Here is a 19,756-nt window from a genome sequence, read left to right as displayed (position 1 = left end):
TTTTATTAGTATTATTATTATTATTGTTATTATTCCCCTGCCCTCCCTGTACCTCTGCTTGAACCCCCGGAGGTCTCCGTCCTTGCGGGATCAGTCCCACTCCCGAAAGCACACCACTACTACCTCTCACTCTCACTCTCATTCTCTGCCTCTCTCTGTGTGAGGGGTTGGTTGCAGTCTCGCCTTCCATCGCCAGCGCCACGCTGCCTGTCATGCCATGCCATGCCATGCCCCCCCTGGGCAGGACTGGTTTGTTGACCAGAGAAGAGAAAGGGGCGTTGAATCCTCCTCCTCTTCCTTCTCCTCCTATTGTCTTGCTTGCGGCAAGTTCACACAGTGAGGGGGAAAGAAAAAAAAGCACGACATGGAGTGGATGAATTGAAGAGAGAAAAGGAAAGCAGAAAGGGAAAGGGAAAGAGAGACAGATACAGAGAGAGAGGCGGAGAGAGGGCCTAGAGAGGGAGGGAGGGAGGGAGGAGCTGGTATCAGAGTCTGGCTGGAGGGAAACAAACCCACCTCAGCAACTAGACAAGCGGGGATGGATAGATGGATGGATGGGTGGGTGGTGTTTGTAGGGGAGGGGAGGGGAGGGGGAAGGGAGTGTTTTGATGAGCTTTGACACATTCTTGCTGTTGCCAAGAATCACAGCAGTCAAGTTAATGTGAGCCCCACACATTCCTGTGGAGTTTTCCTGCATCCAGACAAAGGCGATGTGACCGTGGTCCCGAAAAGGCCACCAGGGTACAAAGCCAGTGGTAACTTCACACTGTAGCTGAGCCTGTGCGTGCCTGGTCTACAGGTTGTCGCATCATCCCACAGCTCAAGGAGAATGTCTTCTGCGCACATGTTCTCGGTTCTAAATCAAACCTATCCTGCTTACAGAAGCAGAAAAAAATAGAGCCAGGACAAAGTGAAACGATCTCAGATTGACAGAGATTATATTCACGAACCTGCTCCTGTCAATGTTCCAGTTTCGTTTTTTCTCCCTTTTTTTTTTTTTTTTTTTTTTTTTCTTTTTCAATTTCTCATTCGGACAAAAATAAAAACATTTTTCCGATTAAAAGCTTTGACAGAAGATTGTTTGGTTCCGACATGCTTAGAGAATGTGGCTGATTGAGTGTTCGCGGGCTTCCAGTAGCGTAGGTTCTGTGAAAATGCTTCGCAGTTCCGTGCACTGACGGCAGGAGGGTCTGCTGTGTCCAAGATATTTTTCAAGCGCTGTGATGTGTGTACCTAATGACAATGTGAATCTAGACGACTTGCTCAAACCTCATGTTTATTGCAGAACACGATGAGATCGAATTGACAGCTTTGCTGAGCTAAGTTTTGTGATACGTCGTCACTTACGAGCCTAAACTAGTTTCGCAGACTTCTTCCCGTCTCTTTACAGTATTCTCAAGCAAGAACTTGTATGATTTGCAAGGTTCATAAGATTAAAAATAAATATAAATAACACAAATTGGGTTGTTGGTACAAACTCATACGCGCACTCAAATACATAAGTGATCTAAGCTCACACTAACCCACTTCATCACTCAGGTTAATCTCATGAGTGCTTCCGCGACGAAGCTGCATGACTAGTTACAGAATGTAAACTGGCTCTTTTGCTTGCCCACATGACGCCAGATCCTTATGGTGTGAAGAATGTGGATTCTCGTCACATGGGCACCTCGATCTGAACGTGAGACACTATCCAAATCGGTACTGGACAACCATATCTTGATTGAATTTGCGATCATCACCAATACCACAATAAACACCCTGGAAGACGATGTAGATTTGAGAGTTTCAAGTCAATGCCTTCCTTCAACATATTTTATTCAATGCAGTTTGACTGTGGTTGAAAAGACTTTCTGTAAGAATTTTGGAAAATTCTTCCACTTCTTTCGCTTTACGGAGGAGCTTGCCTCGATGCAGGTTCACAATCTGTTAAAAATGAATTCAAGTTTGATATTGTGCGACTCGGACAAGATTGCAGGTCTTGACTTGAGGGCAGTGGATAGAAACAGAAGAAATCATCCATCTTAATAATCCTTTGTTCTTGTGATGAGAATAAGTTAAATTGGTCTACTATACAGGTAGAAGCATTCTGCTTCCAGATCATTCAGTGCTATGAGCGATTATTGCAAAGAGTACACTCCGTGCAACTTCTGAATTGCCATGGAAGCATCTCATGTTACTGAATGTAAGGTAAGGTTTCCACTGGAATAGTTGTGAAGTAATGAGAAAATTAGAGGATGTTGTAGTCAATGGATGCGTTTCAAATACAATTCCCTGCAGCTACCAAAAAAAAAAAAAAACAACGTGTTTATTTTTTCTGGAAAGAATCCCCAACATGGTGACCTTTGGCAAGGAAGTCATGAAAAAAAGAGACATAGTGCCAGTTCCTCTTGCTAGGCCCTCGTACATGAGTTCACATTTACCAGAGCCGGAAAAGCAGTGCTCTATGAGATTATATTTGCTTGATTATCAAGTTCATTCATGTATCTGAAAGGAAATGTTGGTACATTATTGGGTTGAAACTCTAAACCGCCTCCGACCAACTGGCAAACTTAAAGATTTACACACTGAATGAACTCACAAGTAAATCGTTACTCCGATTTGCATCGATTCATGTTAAACGAGAGATTAGCTTAGTACCAGTACTGCTGTCACTTCGAACTCTCTCATCCAAGGTGTCGACGTGAACCGACAGCCTTTAAAGCACCAATGTTTTCTTAGAAAACATCAATATTGAAAGCTGTTGGGTATTTTTTGGAGGTGATTGTACCATAGAATCCACAAGCTCTACTTTCTTGCGTGCAAAGGAACTTGGACTGAAAGTTGATGTGCAATAACAATTTGCCAAAAGAAGATCCGTATTGGATACTACGCATCTCGCACAGTGTATCAACCAAACGATTCCCAATGTCAGGAGTAGATCCAAGTACAACTGAAAATCGGCCTGCTGCACTCTGTCTTATTTCTGTCATTGCATGTCATGACCAGTTAATCTGAACAGGCCATGAACGAACTTGATGCTCATTGAATCTACATTTCCAGCCCCTGATCTCCATCCCCGCGGCGTGTCGGCCCAAGCGCTTAGATACGGAGGTTGCCTGCATGGAGATACGGATACTGGCTAGACTTGAATTCTACAACGGCAAGGCTTGTTGAAACTTACTAACATGCAGACAGGTTATCATCAGGGGGAGTTTGTCGCAAGTTCGTTGATTTTAGCCAGTCTTGAAGTTGGTTCACCGTTTAAAGGTTTACGGAAACCGCTATGAACAGGGTTCTTGTCATGAATCGCCTTGGACGTTGAAACCGATTGACTTTGAGGCGTCTTGGCTGCCATTGTTTAACTGCAATTTTCGGCATTCATCAGCATTCACGTTGAGACTACTCCATGTAGGCAACCTTTCTCTCTTAATCCACAAATAGCAGTTAGCAGACTTCTAGTATGCACACTTCAATTCTGGGTGCGAGGTGCAGGTGTCTTTCCATTGCATATGCTTAGCGATGAAAAATCCTCCACGGTTCGAAACAAGAGCTGCGGCATTAAAGCTGACGTGTGATGTTGCGATGTGAACACACCAATCATAGCCATAGCTGGAGAGTTGTGCCCAGATGAGACGCTCACGGAGAGATCCTCACAGCAGTTACTAAACTTGACTCCGAGAGTGGAGCTGGCAGAGCGAAATGGATCGGATGCATTAAATTGGGAATGTTTCGGATGCTAAATGAATAGATCAGAGATCGCGGACAAGATGCGCGGCGACGCACCCAACGTACAGAGGGCCACAGATTGGAACAAGCAAGCAGGGAAAGGTGCTGACCATCGTTCTAACACCGAGGAAACCCCTCATCAACAATAACGATGCTGTCGATGCGCGATTTTCGCTCAGACAAGCTCCGAAGTCCCCAACTCTAGCAACGAAGGGCAGAAACTGACAGCAAAATGAGGGACATTCGAAGTGGGACCCTGACGCATGTTTGACATGATGAGAAATCCATGGAGCCTCGATTGGCAGGAATTTGCGGCAGTCGGCGCAATTCCGAGGTGGGTACAAGGACAGTCTCGGAATGGGATCTGAACACCTGGAGCCGCCGATCGTTCGTTGCTAGGGGCACTGTTTGATGTTGTTTGTTGTTGTAATCTTCCAGTTGTGCTCGTCGACTCCTCCATGCGCTCCTCGTCATCACTATCGGCAACGATCGATCATCGGCTCACGGAGAAGATCCCGCAAGCTTGCTTCCAGATCGGGCTCATCAACGGCGACACCATATCCGAATCCACGACGCGGAAGAAGAGCACGTTCTCGGTATTAAGGTCCACGGTTCAAAGTTTCACGGTTTAAGAGTCGCGGTTTTGGGGATCGTGGAATGAGGGACTGACGGGTTTGGGGTTCATTGGTTTGGGGCTGGCGGTTATAAGGAATCGACATTTTAGTGGATCTATTCCTGTTGTGGTGGGAAGGGTTAGGTTACACAACCTTTCAAAAACAATAATAATAATAATAATAAAATCCATGATATTGTATTACTTCTCATGGAGATTTGCGCTATTGTACATGAGATTTGATAAAGTATTTTTTTCAAACACAAGTGTACATGTGGGTGTGATACATTAACTGGATGAAAAGAAGTTCTCACAAAATCCATGTGTGAATAGGTGAATCATTTCAAAAAGTTAAGAAGATGCTTTGAAAACGAGATTTTGTTTTGATTCATTAGGAATTTTGAACAGTGATTCTTTTTGTGGAAAGAAATAATTTTAGTTTTGGCATTGTGGTTGCAATTGGGTGCAAGATTATCTTTGTAGTGATTTTTTCAAAAATAAAATAAAATAAAATAAAATGTTGCATCACATTTTTGCTATGCATTCAACAAACGTTTTCACAAAGCACCAGAACCTCATTCATTCATTAATATGAATATTTATTTCTTGTACTTCTTATGTTACAAATCATCCTATAGTTTGTTAGAGCATGTTACTGTATTATTTTGATTATTGCATCTCATACAAAAAATTTAAAAAACATTGAGGATTATCAAATGTATGTTGAGACAAAAAGACCTTTGTGGTGCCTAAAAAAGATGCAGGCTTCAAAACTAAAAATAAATTCAAGTTTAACACACTTAAAAATTGAATGATAATATGGAAAACTTGGATGTTATATATATATATATATATATATATATACATACACATACATATAAATCGTCATTTATAGGAAAGCTTTATTGATCAACTATTAGTAAGATAATCTGATATCTTATTTGTTTATACCTAGTTTTTTTGTACAAAAATTCCATGAATGATTCAAGAAAGAAATAGATTAAATTTTCAAATTACTTTCAATATCCTGAAATAAATTACAGTTCAAAAATATTAAATAAAAGAAAACAAGACAAATCTTTTAATCATAAGCAAGAAAATGTCAAACATTATCATTTAAAATTTTCCATATTTATAGAAAAACATTAGTAATATTTTTTTTGACATTATAAAGAAATGTTTTGAGATTAAAACTGTTGTTTCTTTGTGATAAATTTCTCCATGATATATTTTTTTAATATTTTTTAATGACTTGCAATTTTACTTTTTAATCAAGAAAATAAAATAAAAGATTATATATATATATATATATATAAATACATCATTTTTATCTAAAATAATTATAAATTAATTTACTAATATTAACCATGAATAATATATATATATATATATATATATATTGACTTAAAAACAAAGTATATCCAATTCATTGATAAGATGAAACAAGGTATAAAAAGACAACATAACTTTTGGTATGCATGTGGGCAGAGTTAAGGCTATTGCTATCTACTCAACTATGCTTTCATGTATTATAAAGCCACATTGTGGTGCTCTAAAGTTCTAGTTCGTCACCTAATATATTCTAGAACAAGTTGAGTTGTTGTCATTCAAAATTTGTTTCATTTAAAAATAAAAAATAAAGATTTCTCATGTGTTGGGATGTTTGTCAAACTTTTTTTTAAGGCTTTCCAACTAATTTGTTCATATCTTATTAAATTCCTTGAGACCAAATTTCTTGTATGAAGGTTGCTCTATACTTTTTGTTTAAAGATAAATTTATTTCATTGAATCTATATAGTCAACAAGCAAAGCCATCTTGACAATGACCAAATCTTATGGAAGCATTTCAATTGACAAAGAATAGTTTTTGCAAAAATAGATTGCTTCTATATATATCTGTATATATTTATTTTACAATAAATATATTTTCTGACAAAGAATTTTCAACGAACATATGTAGGAACTGGCATTTCTTGTACATTAATAGAAAACAAATCATACAATTTGTTGCTTACATAGAATATATAATGTAATTTTTAATTTTTTTACAAGCATATTCGAAATTATCAATGTAAATTTAGCCTTAAGCATTAATGTTGTAAGAGTGTTTTTAAGGAATGTTTTTTTCAGATTTCATATATATATGTGTGTGTGTGTGTATATATACGGTTTCATTGAAAAAATTCCAAATTTCATTTGTTTTTTGCAATTCCTTAGCAAACTTTAGCACAAAAAAAAACTTTTTTAAAAGTAAAATTTAAGAATATAAATTTTACAATTTTTTCATGCTTTTTGATTTTTATAAAATATAGAATAGAAAGAAAAAGGAAAAATATTTGAATTATAAATATCCTCAAATTTTATTATTTTATTATTTTTAATGATTCAGGAAAGGTGCTTCAAAAATAAAAATGTATTCATCTTTAACTCTTCCATATATATGATGATTTAAAATGTAATAATATATCTTCTGGGATTTCATGGATATAAACAGAACAAACATAGCAAACAAGGTAAGCTCCAGCACGCATGGTGCACCGCAGTGTGAACGCACGTGATAAACAAGCCCAAAATTAGCAAGAATGTTTTGTCGGGAAGTGGGAAAAGGAACAAGGGACGTCAAGTTCAGTTGCCCTTATCTGCCACTGAGGTGGCCGACGCACCTTCTTATCCGTGTCATTTCGCTGTTTCTCGTCCAAACGCCCACGTTTCGTTCTCATGGACGAGACGGTGCACAACGATCGTCCAAAATTGGGACGAACGTTTTTGGAGACCGACGGGCACGGCGGCGTCCCTTGAAGAAAGAGCTCACACACAGCACGATCCATGCTTGGTGCATTTTGTAACGCAAATTTTGTGAAGCTGAATCCCGAGGGGATCGCCTTCTTTACTTGGCATCATTCAGGTACTGTTGTTGTTGTTGACCGGAATTTTTCGTAATTATTTTGGTTCTGTATAGATAATCTTTGCATTTGCGCACTTTGAATCTTCTTGCGTCGTGTTTGGTGCAATGGTTGCAAATGAGTGAGTGAGTGAGTGCGTGCGTGCTTTTGGACATGGTTGCATTACAACCGCAGCTCACGCCTGATCGGAGCGCGATCCTGGCCTTGAAAAAGCACTTCTGGCTCAATTTCTTGCATGTTTTTGTTGTAGACATTGAAGTTTAATGAGGTTTGAGCTTTCGATGGTTTGTGATCCCGTGTTGTGCAGCTTTCTGTCGTGTTTGTTAAGTCGAGCTGAGTATGTTTTAGATCCTCTACAACTGTTTTTTGCGCCATCGGAGCGTGAGCCAGTACAGGAGCGTAGCGAATTCAAGGTAGAGATAGTGAGGAGCAGGACTGCTGGTAACAAGGAGTTGTTTGATCAGTTATGTCGTCCTTGGTTTAGTTTATGTTGTTATCATCTCTGGCAACGGATTGCTCGAAATTTGGCGTCCACGTGCAGTGTTCGTGCGGAGACGTACCCAGAGGAAAACGTGGAGAATGGGAGTGGTTGCAATGGGTAGCGTTTGATTTGGCACTTGCACGTTTTGTGGCTATGGCGGCCGTCACGTATACTGCAAAATTTTGAGGTTTCGGAATAGGATCCTTATGCCCGATCGCTTAGAATGTTGTTATGAACACAAATTTTTCATGTTATCGAACTGCATTGAGTTGCTTCTTTGCAAGCAGATAGGGAAAGGAACTCGTACTGTAAATGAAATTTCTTCCTCCGATGTTATTCTTGGTTGCGGAACGGGCTCACTGTAAGGTCATGTATTACCAGGATATCTGACAGTCTCCGTCTGGTACAACGGCGATTACTAATCTGTCAACCTTTGTGCTCACAGCACAAAGTAAAACATAAATTCGTTGCTTTTTGAACATGAGTGTTGACTCTGTAGGTTGCTCTGAATTTCAGGGCGTGAGTAATGTAAGTTGACTCCTGGTCTGGCGGATTACAATCGCGAGCGGATTCAGATGAAGAACGACTTCATCAATGCACTTTTCTTAAGACATTGAGATTGTCATCTGGGTGGCAATTGCGCCAGAATTAGTCCTATCAGGTGGAACTCTTCCAAGAGAATATCCAATTTCATTGATCATCATATTGAATGTAGCGATCTCTATTTGGAAACATCGGACATCATGGGTAAGGAAGAATCAGCTCAATTCGTGACTTCAAGCGATCTCTCAGGATGCCAACTGTTCGTAGCTCTGAAAATGAATCAACTGGATTACCAACCCTTACCACTAAATCTTGTTCCTCATATTGTTGGCTCACTGCCAATGATAGGCTGTTGGGACGAGACAAAAGCTGTAAGTCTGCCCTGTATTGACACACTTGTTTTGGGGTGCTATCTACATGAAGTAGATATCTCAAGGTCGGGTGCAACTTTAGAGAAAATCGACCTGGTATAGCAAGTACTTGATATTCTTGCTTTTAATGATCAGGTGTTTTACGTATCCATCTTGATAGTGAATGACGAATGTGTGAGTTTATTCTAACTATGCTTTCGTATTAAGATGCGTATTCGTCGTTGCGAAGAAAACGAAACTTTAAAACGCAAAATTTTCAGTTTTGTCCACAAGCTGAGCTATGTGCTTTTGGTCCAGATTGCACTGGAGCGTGAATCAACGACTGTTTGGGAGCTTAGTTTCGTTGCACCTGCTAATCATGGTGTTTTTCAGCACATTTCAATTTAATTTGCTGGTGGTATCTAATTTGTTTCCTGTGGATGCGTTTCAGATATACTACACGATTTGTATGCTTTATGTTCGGCTCATGATGTGGTTGTATGCGTCTCTTGTCTACTTTGGATTATGTTACCTAGACTTGCAGATGTCAGCAGCTCTGTTTCTTCCATGCAGTGTCGTGATTTTGAACAGTGGGGCATGTAATCCGGGTAAAATTAATGAACCCTCTCTTACAATTCCTGCACCATATTTTGCAGGTTTGCTGGATTTTAAATTTCTTCTTAAAGGGGAGGGTGATAGAGATCTGTGCATACTTGAAGAGGGAGCAAATAGGATGCTTCAGGCTGGCACGATGGAAGGAGAGGCTGGGCCTACAGCGCAATTTAAAGTCCCCACGAAGGGTGGAATACAATTACTGCAACTGCCTGTTAGTATTCAAGCCGACCCCGTGTCTCCATTTGCTCTGGCTGCTAGTTGGAGTTCTCTTAAAAAGAACTTACAATCTCACGGTAGCACGATCGCGGGTGTTCTGGACGTTATACAGGACGGTGTACATCCTGTAGTTGCAACAGAACTAAAAAATGAAACACAGGCACTTGAGCTAGATTTAGAACATTATGAGGTGCCTACGCCAGACGCGATAGCAAGTTCTGCATTGCAGAACCCTCCAAACCCAGCATCGGATTCCAGTGAGTTGCACCAGAAGAGTTGTCCTGTTCCTGCCCCATTTTATGGAGAAAGTCGACTTTACAGAATCCGGGGTGGCGATACGAGCGTTCCATGTGACCTAAATATTGCAGAAATAAAAAGTACAAATATTTGCAAAGATGGAAGTATTCCTGTTAAGGTGCGTGCTTATTCAATGTGTTGTGCCTTTGTTTGCTGCATGTTCTTCTGTTCTTGTTTCACTATTTTCTGATCATCATCATTCTGGGTAATCTAGTTAGCTTTTCTCCTGGAAATCTTCCCAATATTCTAAATCTTTTGTACGTGCCCTTCAAATCTTAAAACCTGCTGAATCATCTGTGGCATGTGCCGTCGAGGAAGTGACCAAGTATATGGTGCACATGTACCAATTCTATACAGGACCTGGATGTGCAGGAGACCACATCTCACGAAACTGATGTTGAAGCTTTCAAACAATCAACCCAAACTCCATCAAACGGAATTCTTTGTGCTGAGAACACTGTGCGCCTACCTTCGAATCCTGCTGGTCATGATAGTGTGAGGAATGTCGATGTACATTTGGACAATGTGATTAAGGTACACATTTTACTTCGACGCTTCTTATGTAATGAAAATAAATTATGTGATTGAGAATTCGAGTAGAAACATCAATCTCGTTATTTGGCATTTGTTGAATATTTAAAGCTAATTAATGTTGTGGATATTGCTCCTGGTAAATGTCTATTCGAAATGTGAGTAATTGTTAAAACCTATCTTTCGTAGTGCATCTTGCGTAACCTCTTTTTCTTTGCAAACGGAAACTATACTGGACGGTATGTCTTATGAATTGTAGATGCTTTTTCTTATAAAGTAAACAGTAGCGTGTCCTAGGTATTTACTGGTTCCACCGCGTGAAAGTTAGGTAAAGTCGTTTCTGACTTTGACAAAATTTTTGATTCTTACATCTGTTATTGTTTGAATAATACACACTGTGATTGTTCATATTCACATGCTGTGATAAATCTTTAACATAGTGACTATTGTACATGCATCCATTGGACTGGATGATGATGGTAAAAGATGACGTGTGCAGACAATGCCTGAAGCTGCCGGTGCTGTTGCCGCTGCAGCTGTTGCTGATCGTCTGATGGCGAAAGAACGTCGTCAATTAGCAATCATTCTGGTATATCCTCAGTTTTTCTGGCCTTCCCAGTTCCCTCTTGCAATTTTGAAGGATCAGATCGGTAGTAAAATGACTCAGCTTTTATAATTTCTTATTTATTGAAATTCACTGGTATGTAACTTATCTTTAGAAAACTTCCAGACATCAGCTTTCCGTGTTATTGCTCATGCTCCGAACCATGTAAAGGATTTTTTGTTTGTTTTGTTTTTTTTGTTTTGTTTTGTTTTGTTTTGTTTTGTTTTTTCTGTTTTTTTTTTTTTTTTTTGTTGGTTCAGAAAGGAAGTCGACATTAATGAGTACAATTTGAAAGTTATGAAGCATAGTTTGGCATTATCACTTGTACGTTTCAGCGCGATTAAACGAATTGAAGCAGAAGCGTCGATTTTTCATGTGAAAATATTGGAATTTCTTTCAAATAACTCATCCTACTGGTTGCTTTGGGTTCAGGTTGGGTTACCTGCACGAGGCAAGACGTTTACGGCAGCAAAATTGACGAGATATCTTAGGTGGCTAGGCCATGATACTAAACACTTCAATGTTGGAAAAGTAAGCTTATTCTAGCATTTAGCCACGGGCTTTTCCTATAGGATTCGCAATGTTGGATCTTATGAAGGGTGTTGTTTCCGGTCCTCTAAATGTTACGCAGGGCTATTTGACTGACTTCTTTGTTGTGATGAACTAGTATCGACGTTTGAAGCTTGGGCGTAACCAGGTGGGAACCACTTTAAGGGACAGAGCAAACTTAGCCTTCTATTGACTACACCATTCTCCAACTCGACCTCGTCCATTAAATATTGTTCCTTCATCATTCAAAAATTTCAAAAGTTAATTTGTGGTCAAATTAGTAATTTCATAATTAATCTATTAATGGCTTGGGACATGCCAGACTGCCGACTTTTTTCGCGGTGATAACCAGGAGGGTATAGAAGCAAGAAACGAGGTATAATCATTGCTGTATACTCGAAGTTCTTTGATATTCGAATGTTATCATTGAGAATTTCGTTGATATGACTGCAGTTTATGTGTTGATAATATCTATGCTAGGATATGAATTTTTATTGATCACGATTGAGGGGTGCATGGTTAAATAGCATTTTTTGTGATAGGGTCTACGAATGTCACTTAGGAAGATAACGTTGACTGAACCTCACTTTTGTGAGAGGATAAAGCAGTAGCTTCTTGTCTTGGAATTCTTGTTGCTAAGCTAAAATAATTTGATATGTAAAGGTTGCAGTGCTCGCCATGGAGGATATGCTTGCCTGGATGGATGAAGGAGGACAGGTAATTTCGGCATTTTATTCTCGAAAGCTTGTACCAGTTAGTTGATATCTAAATCTTGCATCTCTTGTCTTCTAAGTGTTGGTGTCTTTGGATATGATGTTTTTACTTTTAATTTGGGTCGTTTGATCTTTTTTTTTTTTTTTTTTTTTTTTTTTACAATTTTAGGTTATCCTAGATTCGTATGGTTTTTATGTTATTTCACAATCAATCTCAAAAAGCTCTTTTGATCAACTCCTATTGAAAATCAGTTGGCTCCAGTTTGATGTGCGCATTTTTCTGAGAGAATTTATTTTCTTTGCGGATTAATGCAGATTGGTGTCTTTGATGCTACTAACAGCACGAAAGCTCGTCGGGATTTGCTGACGAAGTTGGCTGAGGGCAAATGCAAGGTGGAGACTATAATTCGTTCCCTCTTAGATGTATATCTGGTTTGATTGAGTCTCTACTGCATGAAGTGAGCTTCATTCTATTTACCAGCATATGCATTTGTTATCATCTTGTCTCCACATCTTCATAGAAAGAAAGTATTTGGACAACGGTCTTGCTTCATCTATCAACTCGATTCGTGAAACCTGTTGTCGCTGAATCGATACTTATAATGAAAAAGGGAACTAATGTTGCGTATAACTTGCTATTCACGGTATCCACCGCTCCTACGCCTTCACCATCTAATCATATAGGATCAGAAGCATATGCTGTTGTTCCTCTTTCACGAAATTGTGTGGGCATATTGTGTAGATTATCTTCTTGGAGATATTATGTAATGATCGATCTGTGATTGAGACCAACATTCAATTGAAGACGACTCGAAGCCCTGATTACGCTGATGTGTGAGTTACTGCAACTGTTTTGCTGTTGCATTGGATAGTATTCACTGGTGTAGGAATGACTTTCTGGAATAATATTTTCTTGAAACTGCACCTGTTATTCTTAACCTGCACGACCAACTTGATTGATAGTTGTTGATTGTGATCAATGATTGTTACGGATGATTGTCACAATAGGCCCGATTACGAAACTGCCCTTGAGGACTTCAGGACTCGACTTGACCACTATGAAAAAGTAAGTTTCTTGACATCTATTATCTCTTGTCGGTCCTAAGAAGTTTTTCCAGGAGATGCTTCTAAGGATGTGTTTCAGACCTCCGCACCAGTTAATTGATTCTAATCTTCGATCTGTTGCAGATGTATGAACCAGTGACTGAGGGATCCTATATTAAGTTGATTGACATGGTCAGTGGGCAGGGCGGTCATATGCAAGTAAGCATAAGTTTTCCATGTACCTTTCGCTTTCTTTGTACATTTCCAGAGAATCATTGATTATCAGTATGCTCTGAAATTGAGAAAATTATTCATTATTGATGTGTGTTTTTGATACCCTGTGTGGAATTTGTGGACATCGATCTGATTGTAATGTGGGTCTGTAGGTGAGTAATATTAGTGGATACCTTCCGGGCCGTATCGTGTTTTTCTTGGTAAGAGATCTCCTTGGCTAGGTCATTTCAATAATCATAACATCGTTGTAGTCCAAGCCATACGGAGCCGCAGAAGCTATGTCTTTGAGATTATTAACAAGTGTATGTGTGTAGGTCAACACCCACATCACACCACGGCCGATATTACTCACTCGGCATGGTGAAAGCCAGGATAATGTGAAGGGCCGTATTGGTGGAGACCCCGTACTTAGGTAATGTTTTTACTTAGCGCGTCTCTTTCCTAGAATAGTATTAATTGCGCACCGATGTCGTGATTGCCCTCAAATTGTGGATCTGCTTCTCGATCACATCGTGGGCTAAATTATAAGCAATCTGAATCAACAAGGAAATCAACCACTCTTAATACGAGGGTAACTCTATTTAATGTTCATGTACATGTGTATATATATATATATAGATAATCTTCATAAGGCTAATGATCTAGCCTATTATTTATAGCCTCTTTGAGGACGAAATTGAAACTTGCGAGGTGGTATTGGGAGAGCTGTTGTCGTTCGCAAAATTTCAAGATAACTCACTTCGTAATCATACAATAATGCTTCCTATGTGCAGTGAAGCTGGAGAAAAGTATGCACTCAAGCTGGCTGAATTTGTGAAGAGGCGGCTGAAGAACGAGACGACAGCTTCTGTAATAAACTTAACTTTCAACTAGTTTAACAGGTTCCACTATTTTTGTATGAGTATTTGGTAGCAACTTGTCTGATAAACACTGCTTTTACGCTATCTTGCAGATCTGGACAAGTACTTTGAGAAGGACAGGTATCACTGCAAGGCACATCGATTGGTTTTCAAAAGTAAGTTTTTATGGACAAATCAGTGTAACTCAATGAGCCCCAAAAGACGCAATTAAGCTATGACACTTAGAAACAAATGAAAGACACCTCATGAATTGTTATCCATAGATGCTGCATAATAATCATTGACAAGGTCGTATAAATTATGCAATTCAATTTTAATCTCTAGTGAGGGAACCAGCTCTTATTGGAATATCATAAGGCTGCAGGTTGAATGGAAGGCGCTAGACGAAATCAATGCAGGAGTCTGCGATGGAATGACGTACGAAGAGATCAAAGAATCTATGCCTGAAGAATATGCGTAAGTATCATTTTTTGGACAATTGTACAGTTGCTGAACACTACAATGATCTGAGTTGTGGATCTAGCAGCACCTAAACAGTACCCATTCGCTACTTCTTCAAGAAGTGGAGAATGTATTTTTGTGTTTGGCGATAGGTTGATGTTTTTGAAATTATCTTTGTTTCAGAGCACGTAAGGCAGATAAACTCCGCTATCGCTATCCTCGTGGTGAATCTTACTTGGACGTCATCCAAAGGTATACCTCACATCTGCAACTGAATTTAGTTCTTAAACGTTAACGATGATTTCACTCTGAGCTGGTTCATGCAAAGCTTTGAAGTGTTTGATGATTATTATTCGATTCTTGTAGGGTGGAGCCTGTCATTGTAGAGCTTGAGAGGCAGCGCTCACCAGTGGTGGTAATTGCACATCAAGTAAGTACTATATGCCTCGTGTTGGATTTTGTACTTTTCTATGTTGCATATCATGGTGAGTCTCGCCACATAATTGATTTGGCACAAGAAAAGGCAGCTTGTCGGATATCTCAAACAGATATAACAGATGTGTCTGAAGGTCACATCAACATAAATAGTCCTTTTGTACAAACACCCATGTAGTTTCAGTCGTCCAAATCCACTTCGATTGATTGGAGTTTTGTAATGCTCCATTTCCACCGAGAAGTTCTGCAGCGAGTAAATAACCCAAACTATTTTCTGTTAAAATCTTGTGCTATTTGAGTAGGGCCCCTTGGTGGAATTCAGGATTCCATGTTAACCGTCTATATGTTTGAGTTACAAGAGTCTGTAGATCCTGTTGATGAACTGTCGTGGAAACTTGATGAATTTTGGTTTGGAATAGTCGACCTGCAATGACCATGTTTTCGTATCGTGTGATACTTTTCCATCAGGCAATTCTCCGCTCATTGTATGCATACTTTATGGACAAACCACTCAAAGAGGTTCCCCATATTCAGGTCTGTGCCCCCTGAATTTATTATTACAATTATGATTATTATTATTATTATTATTATTGTTGTTGTTGTATTCTTAATATATGTATAATTGCCAACACCGACAAGGAGCATCTGGTTAGCGAAGGCAATATTGCTCAATCGCTGTCAGTGTTAGGTTTTGGTACTAAGGACGAATTTCCAATTAATTGGATGCAGGTGCCATTACATACCATTATCGAGATTAAAATGGGAATGACAGGCATGCAAGAAAAACGATACAAGCTTATGGAGTAGTATATTTTTAGCAATTTCCTAGGAAATTTTCCCTTGTCCTTGTGTTAGTGCTACACATTCAAAGTTTCTGAAGCAACAGACTCGCTCAAGTTGTATTCACTTCGGCACTTGCGTATGCTATTTCGATACATAAAAAAGCCTCTAGATTTTTTGGCAGGATTTATTTTGCTCCAGTGACAATTTTACAAACTTTCAACTTATAATGTAACTACAGATGCTAATATGAAAGCTGTAGATACGCAGTGAGTTGCTGAAGCAGTTATTGGTCTATTTGTACATTTTTAAATATAGTTCCTGCGATCAACAGATTCCTACAATAGCCATTACCCGTAATGAACCTGTATCCAAGAATGCTCAATAAATATGATAATGTATTGTGGTTCCCATAGCTCATCTATTTTCTGCTGCCCACGTCTCTCTTAAACTTCCAATTCATTTCATATTCCACCTGACACCAGTCTTGATAATCCTACAAACCGATAGAAAGGTCAATATTGTAGCTGACATGGGATTCCCCATCGAGAATCGATTGGCAGCTGGATCGTCTTCCAGGGACCGCAGTAGAAACAGGCAACGTCAAGACAGGTGGATAGGCTGGTTGAAGAGCTGGTTCGTTGTCTGACTTATTCCAAACATATGCTTTGTCATTTGTCCTCATTCGATCCACAAGAGTCTCGCTACATTCCAGCAGGGCGTGGAAATTATATTTCTAAATAGCTCAGCGAGATACATGCGCTCATCCTGAAATTGGAATTCGTGTTTGCTTCTTTAATCTGCCAGACGAGTTATTGTGCTGAATCGCGTGGAGGGGCACGCGGCACCTTGTGCTCAAGTATTTGAATTCAACTAGTTGGTCGTTCCATCACATTCGCAGAGATCTAAGAGTTTCCACACGTGAAGATAGTTTGTCACAGTCTCCATCATTATGCATTCTCACCTCCTACTGCCGAAGGACCTCGCAATTTCTGTGTATCAAGATTAGCACACAGGATCAGCTTTGTGTTGACAGAGATCTGATTCGACTGGCTCAACTTGGGAAACAGGTGAGGTAATCAGTACAATTGCAGTCCAGATTGTGTCCGTAGATTGTTGTGCAATTCTTTCAGATCTTTCGATTCTGTTCTGCTCGTATCTGTCATGCAGGTTGTTATTTGTAGTTGAGCCTGGATCTCATTAGTACTGAACAGCAGTGCGGATAGACGTGTGTATCATCAAGCACCTAATTCAGTGTCACGGGATCACGGAGCCCGCTGAGATGGACGTGGGAGCGCTAGCAAGACAACAAACGGAGTTTGTGCTAGACCTGTACAGGAAAATAGCTAATCGAGCTCCAGAGGAGAATACCGTGCTTTCGCCAATCAGTATCAGCCTCGCGCTGTCAATGGTGGCAGCTGGAGCGAAAGGACCCACCCTAGAACAAATTGCAAACTCCATCAAGATCCCGCATGGAGACTTGATGCACAAGTTCTCGACGCATTTGGCAAACATACTGCAATCTGATGGAGAACAGGGTCTAGAATTGTCTTGTGCGAATCGCATCTGGGTCGATCAAACCATCCAGCTAAAGCCCACCTTCCAGAAATTGCTCAAGGACTCTTATGGTGCCGAGGCTGCATCAGTGGATTTCCGCCATAAGGTGACACCCATTGCTCTTTCAAGTCTTTCACTTCTATGGATGTGTCGAATGCCCCTATATACATTGAGGAAAACCTCTAATCGCTGTAGAATTTCTGGAATTTTCGAGAGATATGCTACAAAAGCTTCGTAACACTCCATTTGTGTAGTCAACCGAAGCCCGGGAGACAATAAACAAATGGGCTGAGAACAAGACACATGGCAAGATTGCCAACGTCCTCCCTCCAGATGCCGTGTCGGCACACACAAAAGCGATCCTTGCCAACGCGATATACTTCAATGGCAGCTGGGAGAACCGCTTCGACAGTTCCATGACCAAAGACGACGACTTCCATCTAGCAGACGGAACCACCATTCAAGTCCCCATGATGAGATCTCACAAAAACCAGTTCTTCAAATCCTTCCCCACACACAAGGTCGTCCGCCTCCCTTACGCCCTCAAGGAAACAACCCAACGCAGCTTCGCCATGTTCATCCTCCTCCCACAGGAAAACATCACCCTCCTCGACCTGGAATCGAGCCTCACCCCACAGTCTCTCACCTCCGACCTCACCAACTTCGGCAACAAAGTACCGCTCAAACGATTCCTACTCCCCAAGTTCAAAGTCACATACGGGCTGGAGGTATCGGAACCCTTAAAGGCCATGGGAATGGAGCTGCCCTTCACACCGGAAGGCGATTTCAGCGACATGACTAGCGATGATGGGCCTCTGGGCATCTCCAGTGTTCGTCACAAGGCCTTCGTGGACGTGAATGAGGTGGGGACGGAGGCAGCGGCGGTGACCACCGTGGAGATCTCGCTCATGTCCATGATAATGTACACAAGAGAGCCCGATACCTTCGTCGCAGACAGGCCCTTCATGTTCCTCATCATGGAAGAGGTCAGCAACGCCATCGTCTTTTCCGGGCGGGTCACCAACCCCTCCAAGCAAGCGTGACCGAACCCTAGCACTAACCCTAATTGTTTTAGCGGGGTTTGCTCGCACTGGTGACCGTGTCGGTGTTGCTGGAGATTAGGGTTTTCATTAGCGGATTTGAATGCAATCATTCAATTCTAAAGTTTGAAAGGAAAAAAAGCAAAGCATATTATAAAGAGTTTTTTCATGTAAGTTTGATAAATTATTAATTTGTAATATTCCAAGTAAAGATGGCTGTAGGATTATAAAAATATAATTAATCCATCTTCATTTTTATAACCAAGTACTTATGCATTAATGACATTGTTTATAACCTTTAAGTATTATCACTTTGTAATTAGTGTCACCCACAACAAGTTTATTATATTACGAATATCTGTTAAATATATTAACATAGAAGATTCTTGCTTTGTTTTAGAAAGAGCATATTGAAACCAACCATTATGTGTTTTTTGTAATTAAACATATCAAACATAATGACATTGGTATATTGCTTAGTTACATATTTTAGAAAAAGTCTCCCACAATGGTGAAATCAACCATCATTAGCCTCAACTTCTTTAAACAATGATAAGTTATAGAATTATCTACACTTTCCTTCTTTTCTTCATCCACAACAATTGGCAAAGTATCAGTCAAGAGGAAAAATATGAAATTATGACATTGCCTTGTAGAAAGATTAAAATCAATAAAAGTCTCTACAAAATAAATGATCATAATCTTCTTTAAAGTTGGCATGGTGGTTAAAAGTAGGGCAAGTCAGCCTCTAATTTTGTCTAATTGTCTATTTAAGAGATTTGTTTTGTATGTCTAGTTTTGCTTTTTATCCCATTTCTACAACACATCTTTTATCCCCTATTCTCTCTCCAGTCTTGTACCATCTCAACCCAAATTACTTCAAAAAATTGGAAATCTGTTATCAAGAGAGTCAATAATAGTGATGTATCAAATATAACTTCATTGTGCTATTAGAGCAATGTATAAAATCCCTTTTGTAATAAAAATTGAACTCCAAAAGCGACAATCAATATACAAGGTTTAGCTTTTCCTGTGATAGAGTGCAAGAATTGTACTTTGCTTTGGAATTAAGTCCTACACTACATATTAAGTCAGACAACATGTTTGCATTATACTACAGTTCTTATTTGGTATAAAAACAAGTATGATTCAATTAGAAATAGAATCTTTAATTGAATCTAGTACTTTGCTTTAATTGAATACAGTACTTTGCTTTGAAATTTACATTTAGTATTAAAAAAC

At 39.6% G+C, this 19,756-nt stretch overlaps 2 protein-coding genes and 1 long non-coding RNA gene across 12 annotated transcripts; all 3 read left to right on the top strand.

Moving 5' to 3' along the window:
- Positions 1 to 3,048: 3,048 nt before the first annotated feature.
- LOC149987404 (uncharacterized) lies at positions 3,049 to 4,587 on the top strand. The gene is made up of 2 exons (XR_016498730.1): positions 3,049 to 4,042; positions 4,147 to 4,587. It is a non-coding gene; the product is annotated as an uncharacterized LOC149987404 (long non-coding RNA).
- A 2,531-nt stretch (positions 4,588 to 7,118) lies between these two features.
- On the top strand, positions 7,119 to 16,332 carry LOC112295716 (6-phosphofructo-2-kinase/fructose-2,6-bisphosphatase-like). Of its 9 annotated transcripts, XM_090244864.1 has the most exons (25): positions 7,132 to 7,226; positions 7,532 to 7,637; positions 7,766 to 7,892; positions 8,222 to 8,619; positions 8,917 to 8,980; positions 9,255 to 9,844; positions 10,099 to 10,260; positions 10,757 to 10,846; positions 11,294 to 11,392; positions 11,529 to 11,558; positions 11,733 to 11,786; positions 12,074 to 12,127; positions 12,439 to 12,516; positions 12,866 to 12,957; positions 13,132 to 13,189; positions 13,312 to 13,386; positions 13,554 to 13,601; positions 13,716 to 13,813; positions 14,175 to 14,250; positions 14,354 to 14,416; positions 14,626 to 14,717; positions 14,886 to 14,954; positions 15,069 to 15,132; positions 15,606 to 15,671; positions 15,867 to 16,332. In XM_090244864.1, exons 4-25 carry the CDS (start codon positions 8,449 to 8,451, stop codon positions 15,942 to 15,944), a joined length of 2,271 nt encoding a protein of 756 aa, XP_090100990.1. In that variant the 5' UTR covers positions 7,132 to 7,226; positions 7,532 to 7,637; positions 7,766 to 7,892; positions 8,222 to 8,448; the 3' UTR covers positions 15,945 to 16,332. The 9 variants fall into 9 exon arrangements, with proteins under 9 accessions (XP_073385088.1, XP_024403347.1, XP_090100992.1 ...); XM_090244863.1 differs by lacking the exon at positions 7,766 to 7,892; XM_090244861.1 differs by lacking the exon at positions 7,766 to 7,892 and having other exon boundaries at positions 10,084 to 10,260.
- Positions 16,333 to 16,823: 491 nt separating this feature from the next.
- Positions 16,824 to 18,779, top strand: LOC112295717 (serpin-ZXA-like). 2 transcript variants are annotated; one of them, XM_024547588.3, is made up of 3 exons: positions 16,824 to 16,987; positions 17,144 to 17,580; positions 17,729 to 18,779. In XM_024547588.3, exons 2-3 carry the CDS (start codon positions 17,200 to 17,202, stop codon positions 18,515 to 18,517), a joined length of 1,170 nt encoding a protein of 389 aa, XP_024403356.1. In that variant the 5' UTR covers positions 16,824 to 16,987; positions 17,144 to 17,199; the 3' UTR covers positions 18,518 to 18,779. The 2 variants fall into 2 exon arrangements, with proteins under 2 accessions (XP_024403356.1, XP_024403355.1); XM_024547587.3 differs by having other exon boundaries at positions 17,135 to 17,580.
- Positions 18,780 to 19,756: the final 977 nt, after the last annotated feature.

This window comes from Physcomitrium patens, chromosome 19 (genome assembly GCF_059467195.1).
Source record: "Physcomitrium patens ecotype Gransden chromosome 19, ASM5946719v1, whole genome shotgun sequence".
Lineage (NCBI taxonomy): Eukaryota > Viridiplantae > Streptophyta > Bryopsida > Funariales > Funariaceae > Physcomitrium > Physcomitrium patens.
This window is presented reverse-complemented; position numbering and strand designations above follow the sequence as displayed.